Consider the following 20,524-nt stretch of genomic DNA (forward strand, 5'->3'; position numbering starts at 1 on the left):
TTGCTGGCACCCAATCCCCTCCTTTTGGCCTCTGTCCTCCTTTACCACCTGACTCTTACTCATTCCTTTCTCCTTTGTTCTGTGGCCTTCTCCAGGCTATCACTCTAGGCTGCAAGAACCAGGGACTTGGGAAGCCTGGGACATCCCTTCTTCCCTCCCCTAATGGCCCTGGCCAAGACACAGAGTTCCACACAGGCACTGGGTCCCCTAGTCTGCCTCGGTGTGGGCGGGGCTGGGTCAGCCAATCATAGCAGCTCAGAGCAAACCACCCCCAGAGCAGTACACATCTGGGGGTGGGGTGTGTGTGTGTGTATAGCTCAGATGACCAGACAAGGTGTGAGGCAGAGGAGTGGAAGAGGCAATGTGCAGGAGTTTGTGGGAAGAAGAAAGAACAAAGCAGCAGTTCCTTCTAGGTGTGCATCCAATCTAGATCCTACGCTGCCCGGGGAGAACACACATTCAACTCCCGTGTACTTGCAGTGGCTGCAAGGGTCTTTTTTTTTTTTTAATTAACTGTGGTAAAAATATATATAACCCAACATATGCCAGTTCAACCTTTTTTATATGTACGGTTCAGTCACACTGATTACATTCATCACAATGTGCAACCATCACCCATAATCACTGCCAAATTTTCCATCATCATAAACAGAAACTCAATGCTTCCTAAACACTGAGCGCCCCCTCCCCCTTCCCTCCCACCCTGGTAACCATTAATAAACTTTGGTCTCTATGCATTTGCCTGTTCTAGATATTTCACAGAAGTGGGATAATACAGTATTTGTCCTTTTGTGACTGACGTTGGTCTCTCCTTCCCTGTGTCTGCCTTACTCAGAGGTGCCAGTGCCCTCCCTGCATTCTCTTCTGGGAGCGGTAGGGGCCAGAGTAGGGGCTCATTAGCAAAGCCTTCACCCTCTCAAATGCATCTACCCCTGTTAACTCGTCCAAGTCCCACAGTGATACTAGTCCAATTCTACAAATGAGGAAAATGCAGCCCTGCTTGGTAATCTGCCCAAGTCACAAGCTGTCCAGTGAGAGACCGAGGTGGGTGCGGAGCCCGGATGGCATGTATTCTGAGAAAGGGCTGGAATCTATCCCTGTCCATTTAATCCCCCTGCCTAAAGCCACCCCTGCACAGTGACAGGGTTGTTAAGTCACATCTGACTCCTACCTCTCTCCCCACCTGAGCATCCTCACGCTAACAGTGACTCCAGGATGTCAAGACAGCCTCAGAGCAAGAGCTCTCCCCTTTCAGCCAGGAAAGCCCCCACCACCGGCAGTCACCAAACATAGAGGCCGTGTATTCAAACTCCTGCATTTTATTTCTGTAGAAAGCCCCTGCCCTACCTGCCCCTGACGACATCTCCAGGGCTACCGGAAGGTAGAGAAGGTCTGGGTGGCAGTGCAGGAGGCATAGGGCACCCCCCGAGAGCGAATCTGCAGGGTGTGGAAAGTGAGGGGTGGGTTGGGGCCTGAGGAGCCTGGGTTCAGGGACTCAGTGTGAGGCTCCATCACTGTCACAGGGACAGCATAAGACAGCACCTGGGGCCGGTCATCATGGCGTCTCACTGTGCCCTTGCCCAGGAGATGCAGGATGCAGGAGAGGACGTCTGTACTGCTGCAGGTAGATCCCTGGCCCAGGCTGCTGACCAAATCCCGGGGAGGACATGGGCCCTTCTGCCAAGCCTCCAGCACCTGGCGTAGGAATGGAAAAAGGAAATGATAGGTCAGAGGCACCCTGCTCGCTCATCCATCTCTAGCTCCCACTCCACCACAAGCCACCAGGGTGGAAAGTCCTGTGGAGATCAGACGCACCCCCATCTCCCTCCTCACACACCTGCAGGCTCCATGGTGAACCAGTGGCTTCAAATGTCAACCCTCCTGGGGCCTGTCCTTGCCCAAAGTCCTCGTATGCCCTGTGCCCACCCCCACCTACCAGGCAGACAAGCTGATCAATATGCAGCCCCTCATCCCCATGGGCCTTGAGGACTCGGACAATGAGGCAGTTCAGAAGGTTCCGTCTCTTCTCCAAGTTCTGGCCCTCTTCATCCTCCGCTTTCAGGTACGTCTTGGGTGGGATGAGCCACACATTGCCCCTTCTTGGCCTGGGCTCCTCACTGTCATCGCGAATCTTGAGCACCCCTGAAAGAAGCGCTGGTCACTCCAGGTGGGAGGCCTCGCCAGCTCAGCAGAGGTCTCTCTGGCCCTAAATGCATACCTCCTGGTGCATCCTTTTGCTCCTGAAGGTCCAAGGGGCCTCTTGAAGAGGTGAGAGGCCCAATTGCTGGATTCAGCACATCTGGGGAGAGCCCAGAGAGCTCCAGCAGCCTCTGAACAGAGACAGCCTTGGGAAAAGACGAGGAAAACATTCAGGGCCTCCCCAAGGGTGGAGAGGAGAGAGTGAAGGGCAGGAGGAAAGGGAGGCAAGGTTTAGGGAAGAAAAGTGAGATGCAAGGTGAGAGAGAACAGAGGCGCAGAGGGGTCAGGCCACCTTCAGATCGTTGAGGTACAGTAGCAGCCACATCTGCACAGTGGACACATGCAGGGTCTGGTCCCCAAACTGCAGCTCAGCCCGGCCCAGCCATGTCCACTGCAGCCGTCTTTGAAGGCCTCGCTCCAGGCCAGGGTGGCTCTGGCCTGGGAAGTATCAGGGAGGAGGGGGAAGCAGAAAGTAGGGGAAAGGCTGGGTTAGGAACTGGGGTGAGGTCACTCCAGTGGTCAAGCTTTGCTCCTGCTACTGTCTGCAGGAAGCAGGGCCCCAGCACTGATGGACACTGTGGTTTCCCGTCTGAGCTTCCGGATTTCAGCCTTCTCTGTGCCTGCCTCCCTGGCAAGCCACAGATATCTCTGAGCCCACCCTGTGTCTATGCCTGTGCTGGGCAAGGTTTGATCAGTGCCTTCAAGGAGTTCCCCATATTCTTTTATGAGTTCCACCATGTTTTAGGAGACAAAACCATAACATGAGGAATAACTGAGGTTCTCATCAGACCAGAACATCCTGGAGGAGAAACGATGTCTCTTTATAAGTCTGAGAGCTCCCTGAGGGCAGGTAGGAGACTTTTTCCCTCCTTTGTTGCTGCCCAGTGGGAAGCTTAGCATGATGGGTGACTGCCCAGGAGGAGGCAGATACCTGCCACAGAGGGGAAACCCTTTCTGGTGGCCTCAGGTAGCCCTGTCTCCCTCCTCCCAACCACCTGTAAACAGGTTCCTGGGTCTTATAGACAGGCAACCATCCGGGAATCTGGTGCATGATAGCCTCCACACCCCACCCCTGAAAACTCTGCTCCTGCCCTCTCTTCTCAAACCCACTTGCTTTCCCCCACTGCCTGAGAGATTCTTATCCCTAAAGACCATCTCTTGCCACACCAGGGCTCCCATTCCAGGGACCCCAGGTCCTTTCCCCACCCCTCAACCCGCCTGCCCCTCACTCTTGTTGTAGAAGTTGGAGTATCGGTTCAAAGTGCCCCTCAGGTAAGAGGGCAGGCAGGTCCTGGGGCTCAGTAGGTGGCTGATGGAGGAGATGGGCCAGCAGCTCGGAGACAGGACGAGCACAGACACTTCCGGCATGGCCCCTTCATAGTAGAGGTCCTCATTCTCATTCTCCTCCTCCTCCTCCTCCTCTTTCTCCACCACCTCTGCTGCTGCTTCGACCCCGGCTTCCTTTTCTTCTTCTTTCTCATTCTTCTGGCCACTGGCCTTGTGACCCACCTGAAGAAGCACAGGGTTCTGAAAAGCCTGGGAGCCTCCTCCGCTCTGCTCCGGGCCACTCGTATTCCCTACCCTTCCATTTGCTCCACCCTGCCCTGGCACCCACCTGTATCTTCTTCTCTGTATTGTCCAGCTTCAGGAGTGCCTGGTCGAGCCGCTGGAGCTGGTAGACGTGGAACTGATGCTGCAGCTCCTCAGAGGTGTTCAGGGTCTGCAGCATCTGCTGGGGGAGGCGGTTGGGGAAGCAAGGACCAATCTGCTCCAGCACGGCACCCTCCAGCCAGCTCGGGCCCACGCCCAGGAGTCGGTCTGCCATGTAGTGCCTGCAACACACACGGCCCAGGCCAGGCCTCAGTGTGGGTGCCCACTGTGGCCCAGGGTCCCACTCTAGGACCCCAGCCTGCCTGGCCCTGTGAGCTGGCCCTGACCCGGTCATCCTGCCGCCCTCATCTCCCACTCCCTAGCTCCCCACTCACTGGTAGTAATGCTCAAAGGTTGTGGCTATCTCCAGGCCAGAGAACACTAGCACGGTTTCCAGGCATCGCTGCAGCTGCGCCAGCATCTCCATCCCTCGAGCCCCCCCCATCCGGCTGCCCTGGATCCGCTGGTCGATGTGCCGGGAAAACTGCTCACTCACCTGGAGATTGGGAAGGGCACAGGAAAACCATGACCAATAGAGCAGAGCAGGCATGTGAGGGGCTGTGAAGGTTGATAGGAATGGCTGGCAGCTTCATACGCTGTTCAACACTTTTATAAAACTATTTTATAAATTCGTGAACAATACTAACAGTTATGAAAAGTGTGCTGTTTTTCACATTGACCATATCTGAAAGTCAAACCAAAAACAACCATTTAAAATAAGGGGATAAGTTGTATACATAGAAGTGGTCACATTACAAGGTTACTGGTAAGAGAGAGTAACTGGAAGCAACTCAAGTAGCCACTGTTTCAGGCACCCACTACACTGTACTTTGCTTATCAGGGTGCTCATAACATCTTAGTTTTTTGTTTGCTTAACTGTGTCTTCCCCCAAGACTGTTAACTTTGAGGGGGGGACTCTCTATATTGGCTCACCGTTCTATCGTCAGCTCCTACCATAGTGCCTGACACATTCTAAGTGCTTACTGCATATTTGTTGAATGAATGGGAATGGTTAATCAAATTACAGTACATCCATTAGATGGAATTTATGCAACAATTTCAAAATAAGTACAAAGAGCAACACTGAAAAAGGCTTCTGATAAACAGTCAAAAGAAAACAGGGTAAAAGATGATGGAAAAATTCAGGACTGGTTAATGGTATTGATTCAACATGATAAGCACAGTTAATGTCACTGAACTGTACATGTGAAGACTGTAGAAATGGCAAGTGTTTTTGTGGTACAGATTTACCACGATAAAAAAAATGAAAACAGGATAGAGCATTGTGGCTACTCATAATAAGTAAACGATGTTAAATCACGCCTATAGATAGAAGAAAGTACACGAAAATAGATAAGGGTAGCACACTGTGGGTTACCATTTTTTAAGTTTTTGCTAATATGGCCAGACATACGCACATACATATATATATAAAAAACCCACTACCGTCGAGTCGATTCCAACTCATAGTGACACTACAGGACAGGGTAGAACTGCCCCGTAGAGTTTCCAAGGAGCGCCTGGCGGATTTGAACCTCTTGGTTAACAGCTGTAGCACTTAACCACTACATCACCAGGGTTTCCATATACGCATACACACATACATACACCTATATAAATTTACACAAGAAATACATGTTCACTGTTTAGTGGGAATGGAAGGAAGGGGCATTTTGAGGAGGTGGGGAAGGGAGAGTGTGTGGGGAGAGGCCTGGGGTGAGGCGAGGGCAGCTTACGTGGGCAGCTTTGAGAAAGGGAAGCCTCAGCAAGGCCCCGGCACAGCCATTCTGCAGTGCCAGCAAGAAGGCTGCCCGTGGCCCAAACAGCTCAGAGCTTGATTTCTGCAGCTTATGAAAGTGTTCACAATAGCGTGGCACAAAGTCATCGTCCTGCCAGTATGAGGTCAGAAACTTGTTCACCTGAAGGGAAGGGGCAGGAGCATGACGAGGTGGCACGCCATGCCGCCGTCAGAGCCCAGGCCCCCCAAACTCACTGGGCCGAGGTGTGGCTACCACTGGAGGGGGTGCCCGCACCCCCAAACCTGCTCCTGCCCACCTGCTCCTCCACCACCGCCCGCCAACAGCGGGTCAGGTTTCTCATGATGCTGCTTGGAAGCCCCCGGGTAGCCAAGGAGCTCCAGTCGTGACTTCTGTTCCTGCCTTCTGTGGAGACAGAGAAAGTGGCAGACGCAGGGAGAGGGCAGCCCCTCTGCTTCTGGGTCCCCTTCCAAGGGTGAGGCCTGGGGCCTTTCCTGACACACTGCCACCTACAATGATGTTCCTAGAAGGGGTGACACACACCTGGAAGATGAACATGCCGGGCACTCAGGGAGGGAAAAGGTGAGAAGGGCAGAGCCTATAGTGCATGAGTGAGGGTTCAGGGAAACACTCCCAACAATGGCTCCCTGCCCAAATTCCTAGTACTCACTGGGCCGAGGCGTGGCTACCACTGGAGGGGGTGCCTCGCAGGGCTCAACATGCACCAGCAGGTGGGTGAGGCGGCGCACCCTCGAAGAGAAAGCTGCTGCACGGCTCTGGGGGTTGTGGGCAGCCTCCCGACACTCCAGGTACTGGTCCAGCAGCCAGCCTAGGGGGCTAATTCCAGCCTCATCTAGAGGGTTAGATAAAAAGTCAGGGCACGCCTCCAGGGAAGTGGGGAGAGGCTGGACCTCACGGGGGTGTAGAGAAAGTGCCATTTAACAGAATGACACAGAAGACAGGGTGGGGGCAAACAAGCGGGACTGGCAGGGCCCCTCCTGACCTTATAGTGTCAGCTGGTACCAGGGGAACATGGGAACTGGGGCTCTGGGAACAGAGATATCAGGGTAACGAGTGCAGGTACCAAAAGGGCCAAGAACATAACCTGGGCGGTTCTAGAGTTTAGCAGGAAGGAGCTGGTTAGTGGCACCAAGTAGTGGGATGGTAAGAGGGGTCAGGTGACAATGAGCTGGTTACCAGGAGAGGTGATATTCTGCACCAGCGGGCTGACCAGGGCCTCCCAGCAGGTCTTGCCCAGTGCTTGGGCGGCCTCCTCGTCAGGGAGGAAGCGATCAGCAAAGTCCTGCTCCTGGCGCAGAGCCCCGTTGAGTCTGAGGATGGGGAATGGAGTGTCAAGGGCTTGAAGTATAAACTATGCCTATGTCCACCCAGCAACCAGACCAAATGCCCACCCAGTACTCAAGACTCTCGTATGTTAACTAGCACATCCCATTCCCAGACCACCAGAGAAACCTCTTTATCCCTTCTTCCTCTCACAGCCCTCCCCCTTCCCAAACCTGAGAACACTCCAGCCCCGGTCCCAAGAATCTTAAACCTACATCTTATCCCTCCATACAACCTGCCCCTCAGCCATTTGCTATCATCTTCCCTTTCCCGTGCACGCGCACACACACACACACTCGCCCCCACACACCTAGAGCTGAGGTGTAGCAGGTTCCTGCGGTCCTCAGATATATCCTGGCTCCAGGCTTGCGCCCGAACCATGTAGAAGAGGCGTGTATGGCGACATAACTGCTCCCGGAACACTGGCCAGAAGGTGGGCTTGGGGCCCAGGACCTCCACCCCCCGAATGCGTGTGTTGATGCCACCCTGCAATGGGCACGACCTGTTTTCAGCTGCCTCACACCGGCTTCAGGGTGGGCTGGAAGCAGTCACACCCTCCAGTCTCACCCCTGGAGCTGCCTATGACCCAGGCTACAGCTCCAGCTCAAGATCTGCAACATTCCAGGGCCCAGAGCCCCTCACCTGGGGCCCATGCCCCATGCCACGTGCCCTACCTGCTGGCAGCGCTTTATGCGGATCTGGATGACGGGCCAGAAGCGGTTTAGGTTCTCCAGCAGGATCACCCGGCTGGCAGCAGGCATCACATTGACCTGGAAGGGGGATAGAAGAGGTGTCATCTCCACGTATGGGTGAGTGCTGAGAGCACCCCAGTCTGCTCCAGCCCCATCCCGTGTTCCTTCCCTCCCCCAACCCTGGAATGTGTGGGGCCCTGATGAAGAGGTCCAAATACCACCTCCCTGCTCAGAGCCTAATGCCATCATATAGGGACCCAGGATGCTACCTTCAATGGGGCTCAAAGGAGATCAAGGATTTATGAGGTTAGAGGTCTGGGCGAGAGGGCGGATCCCGAGAGGGGTGGTCAAATGGCACAGGGGTCCCTACCGAGGTGAGTTCTGTGTTAAGAGAGTTGGTGCTGTCACCCCCGAACACCACCACCCTGGCTGGCATGTAGCTCGAGTCCTCGCTGGCGACCAGCAGAGTCAGCTGCCTGGGATTGGGAAGGAGGTATCAGTCAGAATTGGAACCTGTCAGGTCCTTGCAGACGCAGCCTAGGGGACTAGTGACCACACTCTAGGGGGTGGTGCCTCCACCAAGACAAACACAGGGAAGTCACGAGAAAGTGCAGGTGTGAGGCTGAGCCTAGGAGTGGGAGCACGTTACCGGACCAGGATGCCCTGGCGCATGCGCAGGGTGATGGCGTGGGAGCCTGCACTGCCGTTGGACTCCCAGTAGGTCTTGGGATTGCGGTCCGTCAGCCGGCTGGCCCGGTGCGGATTGGAGGACACCTCCACCTTCTCCCAGCACTTGTCCTCCTTCACTTCCACACTGGAGCCTGAGGGCAAGTAGGAACAGGGGAGTCACAGCCTGGTGGAATGTGGGGAGGGAGAGAAAACAGATGCAGGTGTGGGGACACGGAGTGACGGGGACACAGGCACAAACCCTGGCACAGATATCTGAGGAACACATCAAAGAAGGGGATGTTGATGGGCTGGTGGGTTCGTCTGTGGTCTTCAATCTGGCCCAGCACCATCTGCAGCAGAGAGGAGATCAAGTAGCCATGGGAGTTTGCCTATAATGCTGGCACAGCAGGCCCAGGTGTGGAAGGTGGGTGGAAAGAACATTCCCAGGTTCACTAGAATCACCTGCTGTTCCAGTCCTTCCGGAACACACCCCCGTTCCCTGCCCCTGCTTCAGGTTTCATATTCTCATCCAGCTCTGAACCCACAAGCTTCCCCTCCAGCTCCCCTTCTCCCGACCTGGATGCAGCCTCCCAGGATGTTGGTGGTGAGCTTCCGGTAGAGGTGGGCATGCTTCTCACACTTGAACACCATGTCCCGCAGCTCCTGAGCCAGCTCCAGCTTCCCCAGGTGCTTTTCCAGGGCCTTGGAGATGGCATCTCGGGCACCCAGCTGGTTCAACACCACAGCATAGTCCCTGCTCGCTGAGGCCAGACGGTGCAGGAAGAGGATCAGTTCCTGAAGCACCTGGGACAGGACAGGGGAAGGTGGATAAAGGGGACAAGGCAGGGGCCATAGGCTTTTCAGTCATATTTACTTCACACCCACTGTGTGCTGAATGCTGGAGAGACTGCAATGAACAAGACAGAGTGAGGAAGTAAAAATACAGGGACAGGAAAGACACAGAGCCAGGTGGAGTTACAGAACCAAAGACAAGTTGAAAAGGAAAAAGCCAAGAGATGTGCTGCCACCGTGGGTTTTAGGGTCACTCGTTATGTTGGCGACAGGTGCACAGAGCATTCCTGGACTTGTTCTTTTCAGGCCCAGCTGTCCCAGGAGTCAATTGTGGGGTGGTGTTTTGAGATGTGCTAAGCACAGACACTCCGAAGACAGGGAGGGGGTTGAGAACGACCGGATTTGTGTGTGTGGACACTCGGGGAGTCCACCTCAAAAACTAAAATCTGAGAAACAGTTAAAGGTATGTACACAGACACCCACTGCCACCACGATCCTAGTTCTCTGATCCCTTTCCAAGCCTTCTGTGTCTAAGACTTCTCTGTGGCTCCTGTAGGGGACTCTGGTAAGTGATGATCCCCTCTGCTACCTTCACCTCTTTTTCCCAGAGGCTCAGCTGAATATAAAAATGTGCCACTGATACTCTCAGTGTACTATACCTACGTATATATTTATCTATAATACATATTGAGCGCCTGGGTCATGCAAGTGTGATTGGATGTTAACTGAAACATTGGAGGTTGGAGTCTACCAGAGGCACCTTGGAAGAAAGGTCTGGCCAATCTACTTCTGAAAAATCAGCCATTGAAAAACCTTGTGGAGCACAGTTCTACTCTGATACACGCAGGGTTACCATGAGTCAGAACTAACTGGGTGGCAACTGGTTTTATAATACATACAGATACCTAGGTATAGATACATATTAGCTTTTGGGTTTGCTTATGCTTGCATAAAGAAACATAAAAAGGGGACATAAATTAATACCAGTGGTTAATAATTAGGGGTGTGTGAGGGGCACTGGGCAAACAGGGATTCAGGTGGGAACAAGACTTCTTGCTGTAACTACCTCGTTACATCGTTTGTGAACCATATGAATGTATTACCTATTTAAAAAAAAGAAATTCAATTTTAAAAACAAAACCTAAACCAAGAGCACAAAGGCCCCACAGGCTCCATCACACCCTCCAGAGCCTTGCCAGGAGCTGCCCTATGTCTTCTCCTTCCCAGCCTCTCCCCGAGCAGACACCGGTACCTCTCGGTCAGCGTTTGGGGATCGCAGGCAGGCCATACAGGCATCCATGGCCTCATGCCAGGGCAGCAGCAGCGCCTCAGGGAAGTCCACCAGCTGCATCAGGATTCTGGGGAGCAGGGGGCAGGAGGACAAAGGGATGTCCAGCCAGCCTGAGACTCCCTCTACGCAGTCCCGGCTCTCACCACCCTCTCACCTCAAGGCAGTCAGGTGTAGGGCCCTGTTGGAGGCTGGCATGTCCAGGCTCTGCATGAGCATGAGGAAGGGCTGGGGCTGCCTCTGGAGCTGCAGCAGGAGGGGCTTGACCTCACTCGCCTGGGCGCCCTCTGAGCTGAGGGCTCGCTCCAGATCCAGGAGGATTTTCCCTGCTGGACCGTAGCCCTCCACCAGATGCTGCAGGGGAGTAGTGGAACACTGAGTCTTGGGTTCTTTTGCTACGGGAAGAGGGGAGTCACAAGATTTGGCCATTGTTAGTGACATGAAGGCTCAGGATTGGACAGAAAGAGTTCGTAATGCTCAATCTTTTTTTTCTAATTTCCCCTAAAAACGTTTTTAATTTTTTTTGGTACGCCTAGGTTAGGTTTTTTTAGTCCCTGGGTGGTGCAAATGGTTGATGTGCTCGGCTGACAGCTAAGAAGTTGGAGGTTCAAGTCTACCCAGTGGTGCCTCAGAAGAAAGGCATGGTCATCTATCTCCAAAAAAATCAACCATCAAAAACCCTACAGAGCACAGTTCTCCTCCGACACGCACGGGTCGCCGTGAGTCAGCACTGACTGAATGGCAGCAGGTAACTGGTGAAAGTTAGTTTTTAGCACATCGTAATATATCTTAGTGGACTTACAGAACACCTTAACGACAACTTTCATATTTTACGTTCTTAACGTATTAAAGTACCTTCCCATCTGCAAACCGCAGAGCGTATCCTTACATTTAAAATCATGCAATAATTTGTCTCTCTCTACAATGGAAAGAGTTAAATGTGCGGGCTTTTTAAGGGTTCAAAACCTCTTGCAATTTCACATTCTAATTTCACAACCTCCTTCATTCTTTGGAAGAAGCGGAATGTCCTCTTCCCCATTTGCTGTTTGCTTCCAAGTTTCAGATTCTTCCTAAGGTGCCATCTCTTCCAGGTGAAATTGCACAGAAAGCAGCACAGACCTCATTCCTACGCTTAATGCCTTCCCAAAGGCAAGTCTGCTCAGCTATTGTGTCTACTTGGCATCTCACCTTCTGCTCTGGCTGCATCGTCTGATTCCTGAGGCTGGCCCTGGGCTTGCAGCAGGAGGGCATCTTGCTGGGCTTCTAGAAGGGGTGGGTAGGCCAGCTGCCCTGCCAGGGCCTCGGGCCCATACTTCCTGTAGACATGGCAGTTGAGCAGGTCCCGGAGGGCGCTGTCATCGAGTCGCTGTGGCAGAGCCAGCAGCAGGTCCTGGGCCAACTCCATGGGCACGGCCAGCTCAGCCAGGAGCTCATCATCCAGAATCTGTCAGAAGCAGCTTTCATTGCAGGGAGCCCTGCCGGCACAGAGGCTCCAAGGAGCGCTTGGTAGGGTTGGAGATCTCTGTGTGCACAACTTCTCCATCCTGAACCTTTCCTGGGTGGCAGCTGACTCTCCCAAACAGCCCCCTTCAACACCTCAGAACATTCCAGATCCCTTTTCTGAGTCCCCTTGCACTCTCTGACCTTCACTTCCATCTGGAACCTCCCCACTGCTCTACCACAGAGGAGCCCTCCCCGCTCTGTGTGTCTCCAGGCCAGCTCTACCTCCCCATCCAGGTTCTCCTGGAGGATCTGGATGACCTCCTGATGGTCGGGGACATCCAGCTTCTTGATGAAGAAGAGGAGCTCCCACCACTCGGCCTGGGTCAGGTGCTCGCTTTCCTCAGCGTCCTCATCCTCAGGCAGTGCGTAAGGCACAGCATAGAGCTCTGTCATGGGCTTCCACCGCCATGAGGGCAGAGCTGTGGAAACGGGTCGGGGGGCACCGGGATGTCACTGCCCACCCAGCCAGAACACGGTCCCCCTGCTCAGAGCTGACCCCTGCTTCCTCTCTGGGCTCACCTACACCCAGAGCTCCACTGCTCATTGCCCCCTGGTACTCGTCACCCGCAACCACATTTTCAATGTCTTCCTCAAAGCCCAGGATCTCCAGCATGTGCCAGTGCACCCAGTAGGTTCGGCCTGTTGACTCCCATAGCACCTGGAAAACAGAGGAAAAAAGAGAGGGAGAGGAGGAGTAGACTCACTTAATGGGGCCTAGGTGATTGGCTGTGGCCCAGTAATGAGGACCTAGAGCCTGCAGAGTGATCACCAGATAATAAAATACCAGCATATGGAGTGCGCGCGCACACACACACGCACACACAGAGACCTCCTTTCCCTACTGGTGAGGGCTCTCTTCTTACTTCACCTTTCCTTAACAACTTATGCCCCTTGTTTCCCTAACCTTCTCCCTTAGGTGAGTGAATCTTTTTTGCTATACCAGTTTCTCCTGCCTGGGTGTCATTCTCTCCCTGACTTCGCAGCCCCTCCCAGATTTTTTCAGTCCTCCAAACAGCCTCTTTTCTCTCTGAGGGGGTCAACTGCTGACCCCCTTTTACCATCCCAGTTCCCCTGGGGGTTTTCTCCTGCTTGGAAGCCCCAGCCATGTCCTCACAGTATCCTACCACATGCTCGCTCACCTGTACAGGGGGCACGCCACTGTTGCTCTGCCGGAACTCGCCTTCGTCCCCGGCACTGATCTCCTCGTAATCGTCCAGCATGCGCACTCGCATCCCTGGCTGCAGTGTATCCCGCACATACAAGGCATAGGTATTGCCACTTGCAAACTCTGAGCGAGGGCGATATCGCCTTGACCTCCGGAAAGTGGGTTGGGCCTGAGCAACTGGGAGCCCCAGGCCTGAATCTGCCAGGTGGGGCTGGAAGATGGAACAGGCAGGCCGTGCCAAGCTCCCCTGCCTGCTGGAGGCCCGGTCCCAGCGCATGGCTTGCACCAGCTCTGAGATCAGGCTGCCCATGGCCATACTGAATTCCAGCTCCAGCCGGCTCCTCTCCCCAATCAATTCCTCGGGAGCAGAATTGTTTGGGGCGCCTGCTTCTGCAGTGCTGTCGTTCAGTTGATCCAGGAGGGAGGTGGCGTGCAAATAGCGCTTCACCAGGGAGAAGAGCAGCCTTCCTGGAACCTATAGGATGCAACCTTTGGCCTGTGTCCACCTTGGCCCAGCTTTAGCCCTTCTCCCCACACTGTCCTCTGTAGAAAGGTACCAAGGATTAGGGTCCCTAGATCTTATTCATGGCTTTCGCCACCCCCTGTTCCTCACAGAATACCTGTGGCAGCTGAATGCCTTCGAAAGACATGGGGTGTTCAGAGAGTGTGGCCTGTGCAAACAGTGCCAGCAGAGCGCAGCGACTGTCAAAATCCAGGTGCTTCTCAATGGCCTCTTGCTGGCTCAGTGACAGAAGGATCTCAGTCCGGGTCCCTGTAACCCACATCCCAATCAGTAACTGCTCCCTAACGTCACCCTTGCCACACGTCTCCTAGACCAGAGCTCTACTCTCTGTCTAGTTCTTCTACCACATATAAAATGACACAGTAAGAATGACATGATTTCCTTCAAAAACCAGAATTTGCTGTCTTCTTCACATGTCTACAGGTACGTACCCACATATATACGTGTGTACGTTCACACAAACTATACATACAAATACTCCTACACACGTATAAGCTCTGGCGATGCAATGGTTAAGAGTTCGGTTGCTAACCGAAAAGGTTGGGAGATTGAACCCACCCAGCAACTCCACAGGAGAAAGACCTGGTGATCTGCTTCCATAAAGATTACAATCAAGAAGACCTATAGGACAGTTCCACTGGACTTGATGACACCTAACAGCGATACATACATATATATATACACACACAAATCTGCAATAGTTTAAAGTATTCTTTTGCATAGAAAGACAATCAACTAATGAGGTTCCTGAGAATTCAGACACCCCTCCCTCTTTCTGCAAAGATGTCCACACACCCCCCTTCCCACCTCCTTTTCTTCCAGCTGTAAGAGAAAAGCAACAGATTCATTTACGTACTGATGAGGTCAGAGGCTCCTGCCACAGTGTCCTGTGAGTCCCTGAGCCGACCCAGCCCCTCTCCTGCTTCCCCGTCCTCCCCACACTGGCCCTCACCAGCATCATGGGAGGCCAGGGCTTGGATCATCCGGCCGGCGCTCCAGCGCATCTGATAATCAGGACTGCTCAACATGTGCATGAGCAAGTCCTGGACCCTCGGGTCTTTGAAGACCCCCGTGAGGGGCTCGATGCTGGCATAGGCACTGAGCACATGGACAGTGTGAAGCAGAGGGGCAGGAGGAATGGCGCCCACACACTCCTCCAGCTGCCGAAGGGCTCTCTGAATCAGGGACTTCACATCGGTTTCCATTTCCCCCAACACCGATTTGTCCAGGGCCCCAGCCTCCCCAGCAGACTCCTGGGAGGGCCCGATGACCTGGCCGTCCTCGCCCAGCATCTTGTGGCAGTTGGCATAGATCTCATCGTTAGACATCCATAGCAGGATGTGCTCAGCCTTGCAGTCCACTTGGGTAGAGCCTTCGTCCCCATCATCGCTGCGCCTGAGGATGAGCCAGCGGATCTGGTACTCAGGGTGTCCGTCGTGGCCCACCCGCTGGCGGATCAGCTCATCGGGGTAGGCATGCAGGCCGGGCCCCAGGGGCACCCTGAATTCCCTGTAGCGGAGTTCTCCCACCATCCTGGCACCTGGGATACAGAAGGAAAAGAGAATAGACAAGCCGGAGGGGAGAGGTTAAAAAATCAAAGGCATCCAGGAAGTTGGGGAAGCAAATGTGGCAACAGCTGTTGGGGAGGGGTAATGCAGGGGCCAGGAGTTGGCTGCTGCAGGTTGGGTGGGACCAGGCCTGAGCAGGGGAACACTGGGGTATTTGTTCTAAAAGAACACAAAATTTGAGGGCTTAAAGGAGGGTCTCCAAGGCCCTGCAGCCCAGGGTAGGTTGGTTTGGAGCAGTGGGAGGGGAGATACAGGTGAATCCCAAGGCCTTGGGACAGGTCACAGCAGTCCTGGGAAGGGGCTGTGCAAAGCCCAGAGAGGTGTGTTGTTGGGGGAATGGAGAAGGAAACACAGAGTTATGTGGAATGTGTGTGGGAACGGTGCTAGCTCTGAGGGCTGAAGCACCGGAGTGAATGGCAGAGACAAGAGCCCCAGAGACCTGGTGGAGAGAACGGGGGCTTCTATGGGCTAGGAGGAGGGGCAGGATGGTGGACTGGAGGAGCCTATCACTCAGATGAGCTAGACCATCAAGGCCTGTGGGGGAAACGCTAGGCCCGGGTGAGCATGCACAACAGAACCGGAGGGTGAGGGACGCAAGGTTTGGTGCCCGAGGGTCGAAGACTCGATAAGAGAAGGCGCAGCAAGGTGGGATAGCGGGGCATCAGGCCCCGATAAACTTGGGAAGACCGAGGTACGGTGGGATAGTGGGGCGCGAGATGGGGTGAGCGCGAGAATCGGTGGGCAAATGGGCGGACGACAAGCCAGGTAGGGGTAGGGGGCCGCGGCGGGGCTCTGGCCACCTCAGCAGACGATGGGGTCCTGACGCGAGGCCTGTCCTTCGCAGAGCTAGGGACGCGGGGCAGGCGATGGCGATGGCAGCAACGCTGGCGGAGATTTGGGCCGGGTCTGGGCCCGCATAAGGGGTCTAGGCGGAAGGGGGCGTGCCTCTGCGGGGCAGGCTGGTGGGCGGGCAGGGGGCGTGGCGCGCGGGGACCTGGCGCCCTGGAGCTGGGCCACTGTCACCACAGGCGTGCGCGCCGCGCGAGTCTGCGGCTGCAGGAGGGGTGGGGCCTGGAAGCAGCCAGCCGCGCCGCCTGCCCAGCCTGCCCAGCCCCGGGGCTCCACCGCCCGTCAGGAGCCGCGACTCTTTTCCGCTGGACCTAGCGGAAAGCGAGGGGCCCTGGGAGGAGAGCGGCGGGGCGGAGCCGCCAGTGCCACCTCAGCGTAGTGGTGCACCTCCTCTGCGCCGCCCTTTCCTCTTCCTTTTTGTCCTTTCTCCTGTCGCCGGAAGTACCTTCCCCGTCTCCCAAGACCAGAACTGGAAAGACTCTGGAGGTCATTTATTCCCCTCCTCCATTACAGACAAAGCGCTGAGCTGGGGTGGGAGTTTGGAAATTAACCGGGGGGGTGGGGGGAGGGAAGAGTGGAAGTTGTATGCAGCTCTTGTTTACCCCATACTGTGCTTTTCCTTTCTCCTTTTCCCACACTTGTTCCTTCCTGTCGTTTTTCCTCCGGTCCAGTCTGTACCACCCTACCCGCCGCCAAAAAAAAACCCATTAACAGGAACAAAAATAGAGGACTATTTTATTAGAACCCAGGGATATCAGCTTTGCGCAGCAGCTGAGGGCAGCTTTACGTAACTCTTCATGGGGGGCAGGGGCCGAATCTTCCGGCCAGCCCAGCCCCCCTTGCGGTGCCACAGCCCGCTGGAAGGCCTCTTGCCCAGCCAGCGGTTCCGCCCAGCCTTGCCGATGACCCGTTTGTTATGGTCAACGTTGGATACTCGGCCCACTGTTGCCATGCACGTTTCCAGCACCTGATAGAGCAAATGGAGAACGCATGGTGGGAGGACAAAATCTGACAATGTTGAGGGCATGGACTCTTGGGGGGGGGGGGCTTCTCTATTCCAGTCTGGTGCCAGCCTGTCAAGGCATGCCTAGTGGTAGCAAAGGGCAGACCCAGCTCAAAGCAGCTCCTGGTAGCATAAAACACCTAGGAGCTATCACCAACCAGGAACGACATTTCAAAAATTCCTTCTTTGGCAATCCCTCTCACCTGTACCCACACACACCTGCATCTGCCTCTTAGAAGGCAGCTGGATGATGGCTGTCCCATTCACCTTCCGCAGCAGCACACCACACGTCCCTGGGGAAGAAGCAGCTTTGGCCCCCTCCGTAAAAGAGGAGGAGGTGGGGGGATTTACATGGGGTCTCTACCCCATACCCTGCTCTTGCCCTGCGCTTTAGGGGTAGGTATGCTGAAGCTGGATGCATGCAATGATTTAGGTCAAAACATAAGCATATTAAACATATATTCATCCCCATTTTACTTGTCTTCCCCATTTTACTTGTCTTTTCCTTCTTTCTCTTTGCAGTGGACCACAGGTAGGCCCATAGGTTCAGAGAATTGTAACCTCCGGTACCCCTTACCCTTCCAAAATGTACAGCCCCAAACAGCTCCTTGTGCCGTACCTGCAGCTCTGATATACTGGGCCCCCCGGCCTGGCTCACTCTCCACGTTGTTAATGAGGGTACCCACAGGCAGGGCTCCAAGAGGACGTGCATCCCCTTCCCGAGCAGCAACTACAAGACAGAATTTCATCAGCACTAGATGCTCACAGCTCCCCTGCCCACATGAATCTGACAACCATCCCTCACCTGCCATTCGGCTTATGTGGTCAGAGTTGAGGATTACATCTCCAGCCTTCATGTTTTCTGTGGCAATGATCCAGCGTTTCCGGCTGCCCCCAGCAACCAGAGCTATGTGTGCTGACCTGTTCAGGGTGAGGGACAGGTAAGGAGGCCATCTAGGCAGGCTCATGTCTTCTGAGAAACCACGGAGCAGTCATTCAGACACACCATATCGCCCCACATTCCAAACTTGCCTACAGGGATCATAGCGGACAACAATGACCTTCTCCTCAAAAGGTCCTGACTTGGTTTCCTGCTCGGGCCGGAACCGCAGAAAGTCTATCATTCGATAACGCTGCTTGTGGCCTCCGCCGATGCCATGCACTTGGATGTGGCCTGTGGTCAGGACAGTGTGAGGACGTGATCAAGGTCAAACTAACTTCACTCCCAGCACAGAGAACAAGCAGTGATTCCCAACATTAGGGCACAAGTAGAAAATGATAAAAATTTTCACAGCATAGCAGCATAAGGCAAGTGACAGGGCATCTACACGAAGTTCGGAAAAACACAGAATAATGTAATTATAATGAAGGAAATAAGAAAAGTGAAAATGTAAAGTGTTAGGGAAGATACTAAATATTGAAATTGAATAAAACTTCCAAAAAAAACTCTTCAAATTACTGAATTCAGTAGTTTACTGAGAAAGCCATGTAAGCAGCGCTAAATTTCAACTATAAACTTTCAAATGGTGTAAAGAAAAACATCATGGCATTTCCTGTGTATGGCCAGTTTTCTTCAGTTGCCTAGATTCTCTTTAGAAGCACAAACCTCGTTGTCTATTGCTTTGTACACCACGCTCTGGTTCCTACACACATACTACATACAGAAGGAGCCCAGTAAATGCTTTTTAATTACATTCCTCTGTCTCACAAAGTGTAGATATACAGGGCTGGGGTTCTACTGTTTTTCCCCTTTACTGCTTAATGCCTTATGACCTCACTCCCACCTGTGTGGTCTCGGCCCCCAGACTTCTTCATCTTCACTGGTGTAATGGTGTACTTGGTATGACTCTTCCAGGACACAAACTTGGCATTCAGGGCCGCAAAGGTAAGGACTGGGCGGCAGGGAAGCAACATTGAGGCAGAGAGTGACTGGAGGAAGGCATTGCTTATCACCTAGGGATAAACAGAAATCTCTTTCATTTGGAAAGCTAGTTGAAGGAGCAGAATCAGAGACCAAGGGAGAAAATGCAGACCAATTTTAGCTTGTAGCTCACTTCCTTTTGGAAGTGCCCCAGATCAGCTGTCCAAAAACTCCACCCTTCACAGTTTGCACACACACCAGTGCAGAATGCTTATCCAGGTGTACGTGTGTTGATGTGTTGGCACTGTTATTATTAGATGCCTTTGAGTCAATTATGACTCATAGCTACCCTATGCACAACAGAACGAAACACTGCCAGGTCCTGGGCCATCCTCGCAATCGTTGCTATGCTTGAGCCCACCATTGCAGCCACTGTATCAGTCCATCTCATTGAGGGTCTTCCTCTTTTTTGCTGACCTGCTATTTGATTACCTCCCCTCATTTAATCTCTCCTCTGAATTATTTCTTCAATGCAGTGTTCTCCCATTGGGGCATCTTCTTCCAAATTTGGCTAAAAACTCTCCTCCTGGAAGCTTTTCTTTCCCTGAACAACTCCATTCCCCAGAGCCGCTGACTTCCACATGTCCAGGTACCATACCACCACCACCACCACCAATGCCCTTTATCCATCTGCATTGTTTCTGGGAGTTTTCACATAAGAATGGAATGGAAGGATCATTTCTGCTTGTTCCCTGCTGTATTCCCGGGATTTCACAGAATAGGTTGGTTTGGATTTGAATTTCGCATATACATCTGCCAAACTCTCCCACCAGCCCAAGGACTTCAGAGGAGCAAGACCTACAACTACTCTTTTCTGTGACTTACAGAGGCCCGGCACATATTCACTCAGCTCATTCCCTCCACCCACTAGGGAGCTCATGATACCTTCACCTGAGGTCCCCGTTCTTGGTATCTGGCCCTACATTCTCTCATCTCAGCAATAACTCATCCTCGTAGGTAGTATATCATAATGGTTAAGAGTCCAGACTCTTAATTCACTCTGCCTAGCTCCACTACTGGCGTGTGTGACCTTGGATTGCCTATCAGTTTTCTCAACTGTAAAATGGGAAAGATAATAACTACTTTATAGAGTAGGTGAGAGGAGTTCATTTATTTAAAGCTGCAATTACGTACGCCTGGCTTATAGTAGGCACTCAGTAAGTTAGTTATTATTGAAGCCTGTATAACCGGTGATCTGCAAAGCACTTTCGCCTCCACTATGTCGTCTGAGAACTCGGGGCCCTAAGAAGTATCACCGTCTTACAGAGGATAAAGCTGAGGCTAAGAGTGACTCCTGACCAGACTCGCATCCCCTGCTGCCCATCCGTTGCTTCCCCTCCCCGGCGGCCCGAACGGAAACTCGTTTCGCTGTGAGGCGAATTACCTGGGCGGCGGGGAGTAGGTTCTGCGCGGCGGCGGAGACGGCCGGGGGCGCCAGGCTTAGGGAGCCCAGAGTGCGGGTCAGCGCCTGTAAGGCCATTGGGGAGGTGAGGTTCGGGGGGGCTCGGCACACCACCCTTACCTTTAGCCCGGTCGCCTGGCGCACCCGGATGACGCTAACTGCTCCCGCTGCCGTCACTCCCTAATGACGTGCAAGAGGC

The 20,524-nt window shown here is 53.6% G+C and overlaps 2 protein-coding genes across 6 annotated transcripts; both read right to left on the minus strand.

Moving 5' to 3' along the window:
- Positions 1 to 756: 756 nt before the first annotated feature.
- CUL7 (cullin 7) lies at positions 757 to 16,469 on the minus strand. 4 transcript variants are annotated; one of them, XM_049892472.1, is made up of 26 exons: positions 15,951 to 16,469; positions 14,439 to 15,122; positions 13,680 to 13,831; positions 13,034 to 13,534; positions 12,414 to 12,552; positions 12,117 to 12,313; positions 11,580 to 11,835; positions 10,549 to 10,786; positions 10,356 to 10,461; positions 8,888 to 9,115; positions 8,571 to 8,661; positions 8,292 to 8,463; positions 8,013 to 8,118; positions 7,625 to 7,720; positions 7,261 to 7,436; positions 6,804 to 6,937; positions 6,277 to 6,459; positions 5,905 to 6,011; positions 5,586 to 5,768; positions 4,185 to 4,345; positions 3,815 to 4,031; positions 3,429 to 3,708; positions 2,492 to 2,637; positions 2,219 to 2,345; positions 1,937 to 2,142; positions 757 to 1,695 (listed from the first exon to the last, which is right to left on the minus strand). In XM_049892472.1, exons 2-26 carry the CDS (start codon positions 15,112 to 15,114, stop codon positions 1,372 to 1,374), a joined length of 5,202 nt encoding a protein of 1,733 aa, XP_049748429.1. In that variant the 5' UTR covers positions 15,115 to 15,122; positions 15,951 to 16,469; the 3' UTR covers positions 757 to 1,371. The 4 variants fall into 4 exon arrangements, with proteins under 4 accessions (XP_049748429.1, XP_049748445.1, XP_049748436.1 ...); XM_049892488.1 differs by having other exon boundaries at positions 759 to 1,695; positions 5,905 to 6,008; positions 14,535 to 15,122; positions 15,951 to 16,468; XM_049892479.1 differs by having other exon boundaries at positions 761 to 1,695; positions 14,535 to 15,122; positions 15,951 to 16,466.
- A 248-nt stretch (positions 16,470 to 16,717) lies between these two features.
- MRPL2 (mitochondrial ribosomal protein L2) lies at positions 16,718 to 20,505 on the minus strand. 2 transcript variants are annotated; one of them, XM_049892574.1, is made up of 7 exons: positions 20,308 to 20,505; positions 18,787 to 18,955; positions 18,035 to 18,176; positions 17,808 to 17,923; positions 17,622 to 17,732; positions 17,222 to 17,295; positions 16,718 to 16,966 (listed from the first exon to the last, which is right to left on the minus strand). In XM_049892574.1, exons 1-7 carry the CDS (start codon positions 20,401 to 20,403, stop codon positions 16,754 to 16,756), a joined length of 921 nt encoding a protein of 306 aa, XP_049748531.1. In that variant the 5' UTR covers positions 20,404 to 20,505; the 3' UTR covers positions 16,718 to 16,753. The 2 variants fall into 2 exon arrangements, with proteins under 2 accessions (XP_049748531.1, XP_049748539.1); XM_049892582.1 differs by lacking the exon at positions 17,222 to 17,295 and having other exon boundaries at positions 16,819 to 16,966.
- Between the last annotated feature and the right edge of the window lie 19 nt (positions 20,506 to 20,524).

This window comes from Elephas maximus, chromosome 1 (genome assembly GCF_024166365.1).
Source record: "Elephas maximus indicus isolate mEleMax1 chromosome 1, mEleMax1 primary haplotype, whole genome shotgun sequence".
Classification (NCBI taxonomy): domain Eukaryota; kingdom Metazoa; phylum Chordata; class Mammalia; order Proboscidea; family Elephantidae; genus Elephas; species Elephas maximus.

Excerpts from the sequence above, each read along its gene's own strand:
- CUL7 (XM_049892472.1), bottom strand. The coding sequence starts at position 15,114 with ATGGTGGGAGAACTCCGCTACAGGGAATTCAGGGTGCCCCTGGGGCCC. Across the intron at positions 13,535-13,679 it reads AAGGCATTCAGCTGCCACAG|GTTCCAGGAAGGCTGCTCTT; the intron begins GTATTCTGTGAG and ends TGCATCCTATAG. Across the intron at positions 2,143-2,218 it reads GCAAAAGGATGCACCAGGAG|GGGTGCTCAAGATTCGCGAT; the intron begins GTATGCATTTAG and ends CGCTTCTTTCAG.
- MRPL2 (XM_049892574.1), bottom strand. The coding sequence starts at position 20,403 with ATGGCCTTACAGGCGCTGACCCGCACTCTGGGCTCCCTAAGCCTGGCG. Across the intron at positions 18,177-18,786 it reads TGGGGGCCGAGACCACACAG|GCCACATCCAAGTGCATGGC; the intron begins GTGGGAGTGAGG and ends TCCTGACCACAG. Across the intron at positions 17,296-17,621 it reads CCAGTATATCAGAGCTGCAG|GGACGTGTGGTGTGCTGCTG; the intron begins GTACGGCACAAG and ends CTTCTTCCCCAG.